Source organism: Aquarana catesbeiana, linkage group LG13 (assembly GCF_042186555.1).
Source record: "Aquarana catesbeiana isolate 2022-GZ linkage group LG13, ASM4218655v1, whole genome shotgun sequence".
NCBI classification, from domain to species: Eukaryota; Metazoa; Chordata; class Amphibia; order Anura; family Ranidae; genus Aquarana; species Aquarana catesbeiana.
Genome location: NC_133336.1, coordinates 46,704,568 through 46,721,133, shown reverse-complemented (window position 1 = coordinate 46,721,133; position 16,566 = coordinate 46,704,568). Strand labels below are relative to the sequence as shown.

General features: G+C 40.4%; 1 protein-coding gene across 4 annotated transcripts in view; it reads left to right on the top strand.

The window, feature by feature from the left end:
• The window catches only part of NIN (ninein), a 195,818-nt gene that overhangs the window by 117,093 nt on the left and 62,159 nt on the right, over positions 1 to 16,566 (top strand). For 3 of the 4 annotated variants that reach the window (XM_073610425.1, XM_073610423.1, XM_073610426.1), the window contains exons 10-17: positions 1,312 to 1,452; positions 3,387 to 3,561; positions 3,860 to 3,970; positions 4,576 to 4,665; positions 4,766 to 4,904; positions 6,785 to 6,906; positions 9,008 to 9,531; positions 11,362 to 14,862. In XM_073610425.1, coding sequence (XP_073466526.1) covers positions 1,312 to 1,452; positions 3,387 to 3,561; positions 3,860 to 3,970; positions 4,576 to 4,665; positions 4,766 to 4,904; positions 6,785 to 6,906; positions 9,008 to 9,531; positions 11,362 to 14,862 — 4,803 coding nt within the window. The remainder of the gene's footprint in view (positions 1 to 1,311; positions 1,453 to 3,386; positions 3,562 to 3,859; positions 3,971 to 4,575; positions 4,666 to 4,765; positions 4,905 to 6,784; positions 6,907 to 9,007; positions 9,532 to 11,361; positions 14,863 to 16,566) is intronic. The other variant, XM_073610427.1, reaches the window with a different exon arrangement.

The window sequence follows — 16,566 nt, the reverse complement described above, 5'->3', positions numbered from 1 at the left end:
TTTAAAGTCAGGATCTTTCCAGAACTGGACCGGCTGAGTGACATCAGCCAGCAGTGAGCTTAAGCCTGCAGTCTGCTGAAAATGGGTCACAGGTCTACAGAACAAACTGCACTCCTGTGATTCATAACAGAAGCAGGGCCAGAAAAGCTTTGGCCCTATTTCTTTTAACTCAGGTCAAAATGTACAGGCATCTGACATTTAAATGCAAATTTCAACTTTTCCTTTAAAATGAATCTAGCCCTGTTGAAACCTCACTGTTGGTCCTTTAAAGCCAAAAAGAAAACGGGGAACATTGCAGCTTAGCAGTCCTTCAATGTGGTGGCTGCATTAGTTTTCAGGCCAATTACATTTTTTGCAAGTTCAGAAAAATACATGTTGATCCTGATAGAAATCCAGTATCCTTGTAACTTTTGTGTATTGAACTGAAATCTCAAACAATGCTATCTGTAAACTATAAAACCCGTCCTCCCTATGTAATAGATGAGGGGAGGCATTTTTAGTCTGAATCAGGAGAGCAACTACAGTTGACCATGCTGCTCCTCCTTAGATACAGTACAGTACAGTAAGGATTCTCACCCTAGGACAGGCAGGATCACCAGGTGAAACCAAAGCATAAAAAAACTAATACCACCACATTTAAGGATTGGTAAGCTGTTATATATTACATTTTTCTTTTTGGTTTTTACATATAATTTAAAACAAATCTTGTGTGATGCCACTGCAGGTGCCCACAGTTCAGTGGCAAGTCCATCAGCTAGCTTTTCTGATATAGATCTTGGCCATGCTTCCTCCATCTTTTGGGCCTCGTTGACCCATGACTGTCATGGGCAGCCTCACCAGCCAGTTTAGTCTGGGCAGAAGGCAGCAGTTCCAGACTCTCAACAAGGGGAGCTTCTTATTTTCAGATTCATATGCTTGAAGGTTTAGGAGCATGGCCATGAATAGAACTGCCTTTACTTGCAGGCACATGGAGACGTCCTCTGTGTGATGCCGCTGGTGGTTTAGAGAAGTTTTTTTTTTTTTTCACGATTAAGGTTTTACTTCTGTGTAATTGGCATCCCCACTGTTCACCGGGAGGTGGTGGGGGGGAGTCAACCTTGGCCTTTTAATTTAAGCTGCCTTTTATCTCTGGATTAGCTGATTATTTTGTAGATTTCCGTGGACAGTTATGTGTCAGTTACCACAGCCGGCCATAAAGAATACCTATTACTTTCTTTAAAAGAGTTCTTTGCAGTTCTTACTCTGCAGGGGAGGATGAGAACAAAAATTTGGTGGTATTAACGCTTTATCATTTTGTTCCATATTTTTAAGGGAGAGGGTTGATCAGACTGCCAGAGAAAAGGAAAAGCTCCGCCTGGATTTGGAGAAGAATGAGAAACAGAAGAATCTTATGGCTTTGGAGGTGGATGACCATCATGCAGCTATTGAGCGACGGAATGAATACAACCTTAAGTAGGTTTTTGTAGTGTCCTCTCGACCACAAAAATTACCCAAGGGACTTTGAAAGAGTTGCACCAAAAAACAGTAAATCGCAGAATTCGCAGAAAAAGATCTAATTTTTGTTCACCTACATAATAAGTCTTGTTAAAATGCCATGAACTATATGAAAACGCAATAGATAGTTGTATGATGACCTATATGCATCTGGAAATATCCTGACACTCAATGTGTTTCCAGTTGCATATGCACTGTATTACACCTGCCTTTACACGCACATAAACTTTAATGGTATCCCAGTCTTAGTCTGTAGGATTCCATATTGAGTTGGCCCACAATGTGTGACCATTCTTCCAGAAGCACATTTGTGAGGTCAGGCACTGATGTGGGGGAGAAGGCCTGGCCTGTAGTCTCTGCTCTAATTCATTCCAAAGGTGTTCTATCGGGTTGAGGTCGGGACTCTGTGCAGGCCAGTCAAGTTCCTCCATCCCAAACTCGTTCATCTGTGTCTTTATGGACCCTACTTTGTGCAAAGGTGCCACAATCATGGTGGAACAGGAAGGGGGCATCCTAAAACTGTTCCCACAAAGTTGGGAGCATGAAATTGTCCAAAATGGGTATGCTGATGCCTTAGGAGTTCCCCTAACCTTCTCGTCCACATCAGTGCCTGGCCTCACAAATGTGTTTCTGGAAGAATGGTCAAATATTCCCATAGACACACTCCTAAACCTTGTGGACAGCCTTCCCTGAAGAGTTGAAGTTGTTATAGCTCTACGGACCCCCTAGGGACTAAGACTGGGATGCCATTAAAGTTCATGTACGTGTAAAGGCAGAGGTCCTAATACTTTTGATGATATAGTGTATGTCATCCTACAACTACCTATTATGTCTTCATATCCTTCATGGTATTTGAACATGATTTTAATTATGTATCTGAATACAAATGATTTTTTTTTTTTTTAAAGAATTTTGTGATTCTCTGTTTTTCGGTGCAACTCTTTCAAAGTCCCTTTGGCAATTTCTGTGGCTGAGAGGTCTCCTATTTGGAGACTGAGCTGCACCATCATTCATTGTACATTGTCTTTATGCTTTAGGCTTTTGTAGTGGCATTCTAGTGATTTGTTTAATGTTTATGTGGACCCTCCAAAGTCAGTTTATCTGTTTCCAATACTCCTGAGATTTAAAAGACTGTAGTAGGGTTGAATGTTAGCGAGTTAAAATTTGTTTTGGGATTTGGCTGGGCCACTAGAATGCCACAGTGACCCGGGCCTTGCAATAAACTGGGTATGGTAGCAGCTGTTGCTTAGCCCAGTAGTCAGGGAAGCAAGATTCCTATAGTCACCTCGATCCCCATTAAGTCAGTCTTGGCTAAAAATGTAATAACTGTGAATTTGAACATAAGTCCTTCAAGACTACTGGAAGGCTTATGCCGTGTACACACGTCCGGACTTTTCGACCGAACTGGTTCGACAGAACGAATCCGTCGGGCTTCATCTGACTTTTTTTCTGTTGAAAAATCTGTCGGACTTTAGAAATAGAACATGTTTCAAATCTTTCCGACGGACTCGAGTCCGATCGAAAAATAAGTTTGTCTGTATGCTAGTCCGACGGACAAAAAAGGACGTAAGGGCAGCTATTGGCTACTGGCTATGGACTTCCTTATTCTAGTCTGGTCTTTACGTCATCACGTTCGAAACGATCGGACTTTGGTGTGATCGTGTGTAGGCAAGTCCGTTTCGTTGGAACGCCGTCGAAAAGTCCTTCGGAGTTCAGTCCGACGAAAAGTACGGTCCTGTGTACATGGCATTACTGGTTAACCCATCTGCAGTCAAAGCTTTTTAGAAGGCAGGGGGGAGTCCGCTGTGTTCTCTGAAGGCAATACACTGTGCATGATTTAGGTATAGGTCTACAAACCTTTGTGCCCCAATCTTCTTATCTTTTATCCACAGAAAACTGGATGAGGAGTACAAAGAGAGAACAGCTGCTCTAAAAGGTGAGCTAAGGAAAGAGAGAGAGCAGATTTTTCAGCAAGCAAATCGTCAGCGGCTAGATCTAGAACAAGAATTGGAGAAAGTCAAAGTGGAAGAGAACTACCTTCGAGACCGACTGACCTTGTCTATAAAGGTAGGTGTAGAGGCATTTCTCAAGTTAAAAACTTATGCTGTCATCACATCCCCCCCCCCCTCCCAAAAAAAAAAAAATTAAAAGGTTAAAGCAAGGATTGAGTTGATTGATAGACAGCACCTACCAGCTGTTGTTCAAGAGACCCAGGTTGAATGGAAGACCCTCTGACTTATTGTTCATAATTGGTACTATAGCTCTCGTGCTTTAGGTGGAGCAGATGTATAGGTTTTGTTGGGATCCTGGAAGCTATAATGGCACTCTAGTGATGTTTGTCACAGGCTGCAATTTCTTTGTCTAGGAGAACACCCGCATGGAGAATGAGTTACTTGAGACCACAGAGAAGCTGGTGGAGTGTGAAACCCTGACAGCAAAGCTGCAGAGAAGTCTGGACAACATACTGAGAGAAAAGGTCAGGAACACTATTCAATGTGAAATAAGTTTATGGAAAGAGCATTGCTGCCTGTAGAGCACTAAATCACAAGGCATTTGTTTAAGGCAGATCTACCAAGCCATGCCGAAGGTCTGTATTAAGGTTTTTCCAGATTCCAAAAATTAAATTTGATTTGGATTGTCCCTGTACCTACCTGGCTGTTTTTGCCCAATTGAACCTTCCTGATTTTTTGCTCTACCACATAATGTAGCAGTCTGACACTGACATACAGCTATTGCTGTATGAAACCAACTGTACAGAGATGTAACAAAGGATGGAAAAAAGTTAAAAACAAGTATTATCAGAAAATGGACAAAAATGGCAATTGTTTCATACACAGTACTTTCGCAAACTAAAATTCAGTTTGAGTTTATATTTTATTTAGTGCAATCGTTTTACTGCAATCTTTTTGAGTTTCTATCCTCCTCCTTTTTAGTTTCCTCTTTTTTTTTTTTCTTCTCTGCTATAATGAATTGTCCTAGACCTAGATTGTCATGGAAGATGCCCATGTGAATCTCCTGCACAGTGGAGTGCGGACAGTTGCTTTTTATTATACAAACTATGGTTTTCTCTTTGTCTGGCAGTTTGGAGACTTGGACCCGAGCTACGTTGAATTTTTCCGCCATGAGGAAAAGTTGTTGCAGTTACGCAATGAGTACGAGAGGCAGCGCAGGGTGAGTGGGCACATTAATCATGGGATTTCACCTGCGCATTTTGCTGACAAATCTTATGCAATTTATTCTAAAATGATGTCTCCTGTTTTCACCCGCTAAGGAGCTGCAGGATCGTATTGATGAGCTGCAGCTGGAACTGGAAGAATACCGTTCACAAGGTGTCCGAGGTTTTCGGTCCTCCCTGAAGAATTCTTTATTTGATGAAATGGATAACAAAAACTCAGTTGAATGTGACCAAGGTAAATAAAAACGTGCAGGCTGAAGACATTTTAGCCCATTATGGTCCATAATGGATGAACTACAGGTGACAGGACATTGATCAGTGACTGAGAACTTGCTGAAACGAGTGGAAAGGAGAGCAATAACTCGGTCTGCTACTAAACCTTCATTTTCCAATAAGCAGACTGGCTGAGCAGATTTAAATCCTTTGACAGTTTACGTCTGTACTTCAGCTATATATGTACTGTAGGTGCTTTCCTGGAGTTAAAGTGGTTGTAAAAGCACAGGGTTTTTTACCTCCATGCATTCTATGTAAACATCCCTTGTAATAGAAATATGGATAACAGGTCCTCTTTAAAAGACCCCAAATCTTTTCCAAAAAAAAAAAAAAAATTCCAGCCTGAACCGTAAGTGATGTCATAATGTTGCTCCGGTTCTATAAAGCCAAAGAGTTAAAGCGTTTGTAAAGGTGTTTTTTTTTTTTTTTTTAAATAACAAACATGTTATACTTACCTTCACTGTGCAGCTCGTTCTGCACAGAGTGGCCCTGAACCTCGTCTTCTGGGGTCCCTCGGCGGCTGTTTCAGCTCCTCCCCGCAAGCATTCACCACCTTAATGCGAGCTCCCTCGCACGGTGGTGAGTGCTTGCGGGCGCGCTCCCGTGATACAGCCGGCGGCTATAGCCGCTCGCTGTATCACTCGGCCCCGCCCCCCGGCGCGCCGCGTCATCGGATGTGATTGACAGCAGCGCGAGCCAATGGCTGCGCTGCTTTCAATCCATCCACTGCAGCCAATCAGCGGCCAGGGTGAGCGGAGGAACAGATGTCGGGAACGCGAAGCTGACTTTCGAGGCGTCAGGTAAGTAAAACGGGGGGGCTGGGGGCGGCGGTTCTGTCAGAAGTTTTTTCACCTTAATGCATAGAATGCATTAAGGTGAAAAAATTTTTACCTTTACAACCCCTTTAACTCTTTGATCGCCTATGGTACCACTCGGCCGCACTGTTGGATCGTTTCTAGGGTGAACCATCAAAAACGATAAGCTCGGGAAACACTGGCAAGCAGGGTGGGGGAGGGGGGGATCATGAGCTGCTCGGACTGGTTTTTCCTCAGAAAGCTGGCCACCTGCAGAAAAAAACAGTATAGGGGTTATGGCTGATAATCCCAGTAAACCACTTGCAGACCGCAGGTCAGCAAGTGGTTAAAAATGTTCACAAGAAGCAAAAGTTGTTTCTCATAATCCTAACTAAAATAGATGAGTAGCTAACATTCACTAAATATTTCCATTCAGATTTCCTACAAAATAAAAAACAACTTTTATTGATGGTATAAATTAATAATAAATGGACACATAACAGATACATTGAAATAATTGTTAACTATTTCATCCTAGCTTATTAAAAGCATGGTGGAGGGGGTCCCTCTAGTGGACAAAACAGAAAATAACAGTTTGATCACAAAAAGTCTCTAGCCAAAGTTGGATCTCTTGCCTCTGCCCTGGCCATTCAAAGTGTTGATAAAAGCACTATTTTGGAAAACCGGTTTGTTTCTATTCATTACGACATTGCCAGACCTCACGCTGCATTATCAAGCTAGGAAATAACGTCTGAGCTCAAGTTATTTTACAGGGTAGCAAATGTTACTCTAGATGACCTCTGAACCCTAACACAAACGAAATGGTCCGATTAAGATAAAGAAACAAATGGGCAAATAAAGTAATGCATAAGTATTTTCCTAATTATAATTTTAATCTGTATATTTAAATTCTGCATACATCCAGAGGTGACGGGCTCTTGTTTATGTTGCAAAAATGAATAGACCCACAACCAAGTTGCTTCATAATGACTATACAAGATATATATTGCAATTGGTTGTATTTGTAATGAGCATTCTTTTGTTGTAGGTATTGGTTCTGAAGACTGTCCTCCTCTAAACATGAGTATAGAGGCAGAAATGGCCATTGAGCACATGCGGGAGCAACACCAGAGGGAGGTTGAGAAATTGGCAATGGAACTGGAAAACAAAGTATGTGATATTGTTGGGCAGGATTATAGCAATTCGGTAGGAAGCTAAAGATCAATTGGATGAAACTGTTACAGGATCTTCCACAGTCTGTTGTATTTTTGGATGGTTGTGAGAGCTTCATGCACTGTTCTATTATAAAAGATGGAAACCCGCATGGAACAACAAATATATAATATATATATACAGTGGGGACGGAAAGTATTCAGACCCCCTTAAATTTTTCACTCTTTGTTATATTGCAGCCATTTGCTAAAATCATTTAAATTCATTTTTTTTCCTCATTAATGTACACACAGCACCCCATATTGACAGAAAAACACAGAATTGTTGACATGTTAAAATGTTGACCAGGGCCTGGGACAAGTTGTGGCAGGAGGGACAGCTGTGGTATCGTGGGGGTGGGGGGATTTGTGTTAGCAGGGATGATTTGGGGGATTTGTGCTAGGAGGGGATTTGGGGGAACTTCTGCTGGGGGGGGGGGGGCTGTGGAGTGGGGGGGAGGGTTTGTGCTCAGAGGGTATAATTTTTTCCAAGGGGGGGGGGGAATTTGTGCTGGGGGCATATGAAGAATGAGAGCATTTGAGCTGGGGGGATTTCAGTAGGAGGCACATTTGTATGCATTTTGTGTATGGAAAAGTGAGGTCTTAGCTCCTTGTACCTTAGTTGTACACTAGGGCTGCCAAGATGAGGAGGGTGCAGCTATAAAGCAATATCTAAGACTTTGCAATGCCACAGGGCCTACTGTTTCCAAACCATCCTTTTTGCAGCAAGAGATGTTTAAGAAAATTAACTCATTAAACCTCAAAAATGTATAGTAGGTGCACCTAAATCTTTAGGTTGCCTATGTTCTGTTCACCAGGAGTGTGCTTGCTAATGGGTCTTATCACCTAAGACATGCTTGTTGGGTTACAAGGCCAACTCTTTGGCTTCCACCAGTTGATTACTGGTAGATGATGGTGTCAAGTCACACCATATCTTAAAGTAGATCTTCACCCTCAGAGACTTCCCTCTTCTCCAGCCCTCCTCCCCTCCACTGCCAGAATAGGGCTTTTATTTAAAACAGAAAAAAAAAAAAGTACTGTACAATCACGCCTAGGTGAATGATGTGCACTGTCCTCCCTTTGCCTCTTGGAATATGCACGTCACATATCCCACGAGGCAAAGCACCTCATTCAGATAGGTGGCGGGTGTGCGCCTAGCGCCGCATCATCAGTAGGCATGTTGGCTGAACCAGGAAGTTATAAATTACATCATAAATCTTTATGATCTAACCATCGATATGGCGACATGGAACTGAGATATGTCTGAGAACAAGACAACGCTAGATCCTCTGGGTGGGTAAGTAGCGAAAACCTACACAAAGGGCCACGCGTAAGTGTGTAAGGGGGGGGGGGTCGCAGTCGAAGATCCTCTTTAAAGCAGTGCTTGTGCACTGGTCCAAATCATTTGGTGGAGGGGGGATTATGGTGTGGGGTTATTTCTCGGGGGTTGGGTTTGGCCCCTTAGTTCCAGTGAAGGGAACTCTTAAGGCGTCAGCATACCAAGACATTTTGGACAATTTCATGCTCCCAACTTTGTGGGAACAGTTTGGGGATGGCCCCTTCCTGTTCCAACATGACTGCGCACTAGTGCACAAAGCAAGGTCCATAAAGACATGGATGAGTTAGTTTGGGGTGGAGGAACTTGACTGTCCTGCACAGTCCTGACTTCCACCACGATAGAACACTTTGGGGACGAATTAGAGTGGAGACTGAAAGCCAGGCCTTCTCGTCTAACATCAGTGCCTGACCTCACAAATGCGCTTCTGGAAGAATGGTCAAACATTCCCATAGACACACTCCTAAACCTTGTGGACAGCCTTCCCAGAAGAGTTGAAGCTGTTATAGCTGCAATGAGTGGGCCAACTCAATATTGAACCCTACGGACTGGGATGCCATTAAAGTTCATGTGCGTGTAAAGGCAGGTGTCCCAATACTTTTGGCGATATAGTGTATTTGTGATTGTAAAGGGAATAATGGTCTCGGGAATGCAACATTACTATATAACAATAGTTACAAATAGAAACAATTTTTCTTTTAATTCAGCAATTTGTTTCTTCCAGACCATGCACTATGAGGAAAAACTAAAAGAAATAAACTATTCATTTGAGAAAGAACAGGAAGCTCTAAAGGAAAAACTTGACATTGAGATTCAAAAAGCTGAAGAACAAATAAAGATCTTCAAAATGAAGCACTTAGAGCTAGAAGCGGACATTCAAAACCTCAAGGAAGAGCAAAAGGAGGCAGAATTTATGCACCAGGATCAGGTTAGTAGAATGGAGGCAGAGTTTACCTTCCAGAAGCAGCAGTTGATGGAGAAAGAGGAAACCCTTCATCGGCAACTAGAAGAGGCCAGAGAGATGTATCATAAGGAGAAGGAGGAGCTGGTACAAATCGCAGAGGACATTGAAAAGAAGGCAGAAGCTCGGCTGGCCGAGTTGAGAACAACCTATGAAGACAAGAAAGATCAATTGGAGCAAAGTTTTCAGGAGCAAATGTCAAGTTTTCAGGAAAGACATCAGCTAGAAACACAGGAACTCAGAAGGCAGCTGTTGGAGCAACACCAGCAAGAAGCCGAGGTGCAAAGGTGGGTGACAGCAAGACTATTTTTATGTCTTCTCAATCAATATGCACTTATCTGTATATGGCATAGAAGAGCTTTTCAAACCGTATTATTTTATTTTTTTGTCCTACCATCAAAGCCAAACTTTTAGAAGTTTGTTTTAAAGCCCAGTGCCTGGCTCCAGACTCCCCCCTCCTTGGTCATCCCTTCCAGGCAGTATTTTATCATATATACAGTTTTTTTTTTATTTATTTTTTTATTCTAATACTCTTGTTTGTTCAGAAGTCTTCTTGCCAGTCATGTGATGCCACATGTTCACCTCCCCCCCCCCCCCCCCTTTTTTTTTTTTTGTTTTTTTTATTTTGCTGGTGGGTGGTCCTTATTGATACAGATGACTGCATCGTTGCATTTACCCGCACATACACAGATTTATTTTTCCGACCGTGACACTTCTGCGTTCAGGAAATACATTGTATGGTTATGTGCAGGTAAGCACCGATGCGAGGATGAATTGACATTTACACAAATACAGGGGCCTACAAGCATTTAATTCTATGTCTTGGGGGGCTTATGTCCCACCTGCAGCTTCCCTATAATACATCCGTGTCCATGAGGCCTAAAGTGGTTGTAAACTTCAAACATGAAATATGAACAAAGTAATTCCTTCTATAGTGTGTACCTGTATCAGTAGAGCACAAAGTGTCATTTTTGTCTGCTGCTTCCTTCCTCTGCTATCAGCATGAATAACTTCTGACAAATTTTCCTGACACCAAGAGAAAGGTGACAGGGGAGGGAGCACCAGCTGATTGAATCTGATTGACAGCCTCAATTCTGATCCCATGGGCTGTGTATGGGGGGGGTGTATCCCTTCCCTCCAATCGGCTCTCAGAATACTCCTCACTGGGCTCTGAAGTGTGTAATTTCATCTCTCTGCCCCCTTTTTTTAATCAACTCTCAGATAAGCTTTATAATTCAGCACTTTGAACGGATGTAGAGGCAAGAAGACTGCAGATAAACAGGTACAACTTATGTAGGCGGATTTGTTTCATCTGTATATCACCTGGGGCCAGTCACTTCACTGGGTATATGTAACGGTTTACAACCACTTTAAGAATGATCAAATATCATACAGACATAAGATTTCCAGTGCCAGTTGTACTTGCCATTTTTCATGACTTGACCCATCCAAAATATGACGGTGATTTAAGTGAAAAGAAAGTTTAATTGTTGTTTTTGATTATATATTTATATATATATAATTTTTTTTTTTGGCTGTAAAATGTGGCACAACTTCATTGGTTTTGTGGTTTTGATTACGTATCTGTTTTTTGTATAATCTCTTTGCTTTGCATAAGTAATTCAGACTGAAGAATCTGACGATCCAGTGATTTAAATCTAATTTCTTGATTTGATTTGTGATGCATCTGATCTGCTATTTTCATGCAGTTTGAAACAGCAACATACTTAAAGCAGAACTCCAACCAAAACTTGTTTTTGTTACTTGGGAAAAGGGATAAAACTTTTGTCTTTTTTTTTTTTTTTTTTGTCTCCTCTGTCAAGGAAATTTTCCTTCACACAACAGACCGTAACAATTTTTGCCTCACTTTTTGAAAGTTTTTACTGAACCAGGTGTCCCCATTGGAAGTTAACCCTTCTACTCCTGTGCTGATGACAACTGTAGAATTCTTTTTTTTTTTTATTAGGTTAGATCTTTCCAACAGGGATACAGAGGATAATAAAATCTATGTTTGTAAACCTTTCCCGCTCTACCCAAAACTAGAAAAATACCTTGTGCTGGCGTTCTTCTTTAAGTTACTTTATTTTTTTATAATCTTCTATATTGACCACATTTAGGAAAGAAATGGAAACCGAATTTAACCGAAGACTTTTGGAAATAAAATCTCAGCTTGCACAGGATTTAGAATTAGCAGAAAAAAAATACAAGGAAGACTTGATGAGTCTTGAAAGGCAGTTCAAAAATGATCTTCAAGATCTGCTTGACCAACAAGCAGAAGAGCGGGCCCAGTGGGCATTTGAAAAGGAAGAACTCCTTCAGGAGCATATAGACACGCAAGAGAGATTAATGGAAAAACTTGAACAAGAGAAGCTAACTTGTTCTGTGCTTTCACAAGGAAAAGATGCCTTGGAAAAATCCTGCCAAGAACTGGTCAACAATCTAAATTCTGAAAAGGAGAACATGGCAAGAGAGTTGGATAACCTGAGGGTCAGATCAAAACAAGTAGAAGATGGTCTTACCAAGAAGGTCCATCAGCTAGAAAGTGACCTACGGGAGGAATTAACTGAAAGAGATGAACAAGTGTGTCAGGCTCAAAAAGAAGTTCTTCTTTTTCAAAAGATGATTGCAGAACTGGAAAATCAACATATATCTGAAAAAGAAAAACTTGACTCTAGACTAGCAATGTCAGATGCACTCCATAAAGAAGTTATTGAGAGGGAAGAGAAGAAGCAATTAGAATTGATTGAAGAAATTAGTAGGCTTCAAAAAATCATAAGTAATTTAAAGGCAGAGATTAAGTCTTTTTCCGTAACTCATGGAGAATATGAGTTGTTGAGGAAGGAGAATTCAGGACTAAAAAATGAAGTTTCACATCTTCAAAATAATCTGGTTCTCCTAAAGGACCAAAAGCTTAGTCTTGAAAAAATACATGATATTCAAGAGCAGACTGTTGGAGAGAGAGATGAACTACTGTCCAAACTTTCAGACCTTCAAAAGAAGTTGGATTTAGTTGAAAAGGACCTAATTCAAGCAAGAGAAAAAGGTGACACAGAGAGTAAATTAGAATTTACTCAAGCTGTGAAGTCCCTGGAAATTAAATTATTAGACAAAGATGAGCAGTTATGTCAAGCCAAGAAAGATTTTCAAGAAACACTAGAAAAACTCCAGAAGCAATTTGAACTTGAAAAAGATGAACTGTGTTCCAAATTGTCAATTGCAGAAGGACTTTATAAGGAGGTATGTAAGAGGACAGAAGAAAAGAGATCAGAGATGATGGAAGAAATAACTAGGCTTCAAAATACCATCAATGAATTAAAGGATGAGACTGCCTCTTTTTCCCAGATTCAGACAGAATTCAAGTTTATGGAAAAAGAAAATTCAGAATTAAAAAATGCTTTGTCACAGCTTCAGAATTCATTAGCTAGTCTTGATGAGGAAAGGCATGCTTACAGAAACCTGCAAAATGTGCACGAACAGATGGCAAAAGAACATATTGCATTACAGTCCGAGATCAGTAGACTTAAGAAACTGAACCTGACGAAAAAGGAGACTGACAAAGTTCAAGAGGCTGAAAAGACAGAAGATGGTAAAGAATCTTTATTGTCTTTAGAAAAAAAATTTAAAGATGGCAGTGAACAACTGTGCCATACCAAGAAACCTATTCAGTCTCTAGAAACGACAATAGAAAATATGATAAAAGACCATACAGCTGAGAAACAGATCCTTCAAGCCAAACTTTCAAAATTGGAGGAATTCTATAAAGGACTGTATGAGAGTACAAATGAAAAAAGACAAGAAATGCTTTTAGAAATAGATAGGCTTCAAAGCACAATTGATCAACTGCAAAACGAGATTGGTTCTTCATCTAAAACACGGCAAGATTATATGTTGGTGATCAAAGAAACTGAAGACTTGAAAAAAGAAGTATCTGAAATACAAGGAAACATGGTTGAAGAAGAGGAAAGAAGTGCTCTTATGAATCTACAGCAAGTGCATGAGAAGACAGTCCAAGAGAATGTCAAGTTATTGTTCGAGATCTCAAAACTTAGGAGACTTCAGACTGGTAAAGTGATGGAGGAAGATGAGCCAGCTTCAGAGCAACTGCTGCACGATTTACACGAGAAAACGGAGCAAGTTTTCCAGGCAGAGAAAAATGTTCAGCTTCTACGTGAAGCCTTGCAAACTGTAGAGCAAGACCGTATTGTTGAGAGAGAATGTTTTCAGTTAAGACAGTTACAATCTGAAGAGCTTTACAAAGTTGTTTGCAGTGAGGCAAAAAAGGGCAAAGAAGAAATATCAAGGCTTAAAGGTACAATGGAGGAACTGGAAGGCAAAGTTGCCTCTTTCTTGAAAATTCAGCATGAACATCAGTTGCTACAGAAAGACAATTATGCGCTAAAGCATAGGGTTTCAGAGTTACAAAACACATCAGTAATTGTTGATGAAGGAGGAGTTTTCAGGAACCTTCAAACTGCTCATGAGCAAACTGTTAAAGAAAATGTTAGATTGTTAGCTGAAGTTTCTAAGCTTCAGAAGAAGCTTGGTTTACTGGAGAGCAAGACAGAGGAAGGAAAGATCACAGATCAACTGGATAAGACAAAGATTGATGATGACCAGACTGCAAACCTACAGCCTGTTCGAAATGTAGAGTTTAAAATGGCCGATGTTGCTTTTGGCGAGTACAAGAAAACCTTAGACAACATTAACATGAAACTTCAAAAGAAAACAAAAGAACTTGAAGATACTACGAAAGTGTTATGTCAGCTTGAAAAAGGCTATAAGGATGTGAAGACAGAGAATGACCATCTAAAAACACAGGTGGTATTAATCCAAGATAAGCTAAATAATTTAACTTTAGAATATGACCAGGTAAAAAAGGCCATGAGCTTAGAGGAAATTGTATTGCCAGAACTAGAAGACGCTCCGATTTCCATCTCTGGTCTAAAACTATTGCTAGTGGTTGCCAAGAAAGAAAATATGCACCTTCAAGAAAACTTGAAAACCATGGAGCTTAGAAACTTAGAAGCCATAGAAAACAACAGAACTCTTTTGTCAGAAGTTTCTTGGCTGCAGAAAGAGATTCAAAACATAGAGGAGATAACTGAAGCTTCCTTGAAACTTGAGAGTCTATATGATGCAACAAAGAAGGATAATGAAGAACTGAAGTCCCTAGTTCATATTATGCAGGAGAAAATACATGTGTTTGAAAGGAAGCCAATCATGAAGTCACTTTTAAGGAATAAGGGGATTCAAACAGACCGACAGGTCGAAAAAAGGGGGCAAAACCTCAAACTTCAAGAACATTCCCAGCAAAATAACTTCTCAAAACCTTTACCTCAAGAAGAAATGCTAGGCAATGTCCATATTTGTGCAAATGGGGTGGATTTTGATAAACATCCAGAAAAGCCTTTAGGATTGCTTGTACAGATGAAGAAAAAAGATTTGGAGAATTTAGAAAGCTGTTCACAGATGATCAGTCAGGTGACAACTGGAGAAGATGATCATCTTGAAAGAGATCTAGGAGAATCAAGTTCACACCATAGGAGTCTGAAGGTGAAGACTGAGAGAAATGTGGAGAGCAAGATGAATGACGATCAAAAGACGATGGAACATTTGAGGTAATATCAGTGTTTTTACCTTCTGCTGGCATCAACCTTCGTCAAGAACTTTCCTATTTCACCGCTGCCTTCTCAACATCTACGGATGTCTAAAACTAACGTTATAACAATTGAATGGGATCATAACAATTTAACATCTAGTTGGTTTGGGTGTTCTAATATGCGGCTTTCAGAGGCTTCATCTTAAATGATTCTTAAAATCTATGATATTAATGATTCTTGTAACATACTAATATTTTTTTTCTCCTTGCCTCTTATTGCAACTAACATGTTTTATTCTTTGTGAGCTGTACAGCACTGGTGGGCAGCAAAGGCTATTGTGTATTATAAATGGGTTCCATTTTTTTTATGACATGAAAACACAATCGTGGAAAAAAAGACAAAGTGGTGCCAACCACAACCAATCACATTTGTTAAATAACCTTGCTATTTTTCCTTTAGAAAAGACAACCTTTTACTGCGACATCATCATGATTCCTAAAAGACTGTTTGGGGGGGGGGGAACTTTCATAGACAAATGTAACTTGAGAATTTGATCTGTAAAGCTGAAATTGATTGGCCCTTTTCTGTAGAACAGAATTTTCTTCTTTTTTTTACTTTTAATCCTCCTTGAAGTCCAACTCCAGCCACATTGAGGAAGGAGATGGAATATGTTTCTATTTGCAGTCTGGGTCCCCAGTGGGGAGATTCCCCTCACTTCCTGTAGGGACAGGAAGTGATTGAACATACCGCCAATGGAAACATCGCCTGCAACAAAACTCTTTTCAATAGAATAAAGGGGAACAACCTTTTTCAGATTACTATGGTCTGTCTTCCTGTCCAGGTGCCAGTCACCCCCTTCAAGAAGTATCACATGGACAGAAAATTAGGTGAATCTAGAGCTGGAATTTTCGATTTGAGTTATTGTACATATGTACATTTCTGTTCCCTGAAAGTATTGAAGTATTGTTTCAATACTATCTCATTCACATGTGTAGCATTTTTTTCAGCAGAGAAAATAGATACTATGCATAGATGCTTTGTCCAAGGAATTGGCCACAGTTCTGGTGATCTTTCTTAATTATGAATGGCCAAAGCAACAGATTGGGGCCTTGTCGCACCACAATTTGATGCCAGAACACCACCTTATGTGGCCTCCTTCCCTAAAACTATCACTTCAAAAATGAAATAAATCGTATCAGGCGACATGCTGCCCACTAATGCTGTAGAGATAGTGTTTGGCTTTCTCCTCTTGTCTGTTGAAACTTACGGCAAGCTTGCTAAAAAAAATTTGTTTGTATTTCTGCTATTGCAATTTACTTATAATATAATTTTATTAATAAATATGTAAAATTTTACACATGCAACCGCTCATCAAGCATGTGCTACAAAAGATGCTACAAGCAGCAATAAATGGCATATTTGACAGTAGTGGAAGTCTCCATACAATGTTCTATGTCCAGGGTCTAATGTAACGTTGGGGATAGTAGACACATGGCTATAGGCAGAGGGGCAGCTTGTCCCTGTAAACTTATTTTCGCACATTTTCCCATTATCGGTAGAAATGGTCATCTTGGTCATTAACACATTATGATGTTCTAAGGGGAGGGGTGTGGCTGCAAAGCTTTATGCCCACAAGCTACAGTTATGAAAATCTGGACTTGTCTAGCTCAATAACTGTACAGTATTAGGGCAGTCCTTTCAAAAGAAAAACAAAGTTTTGTG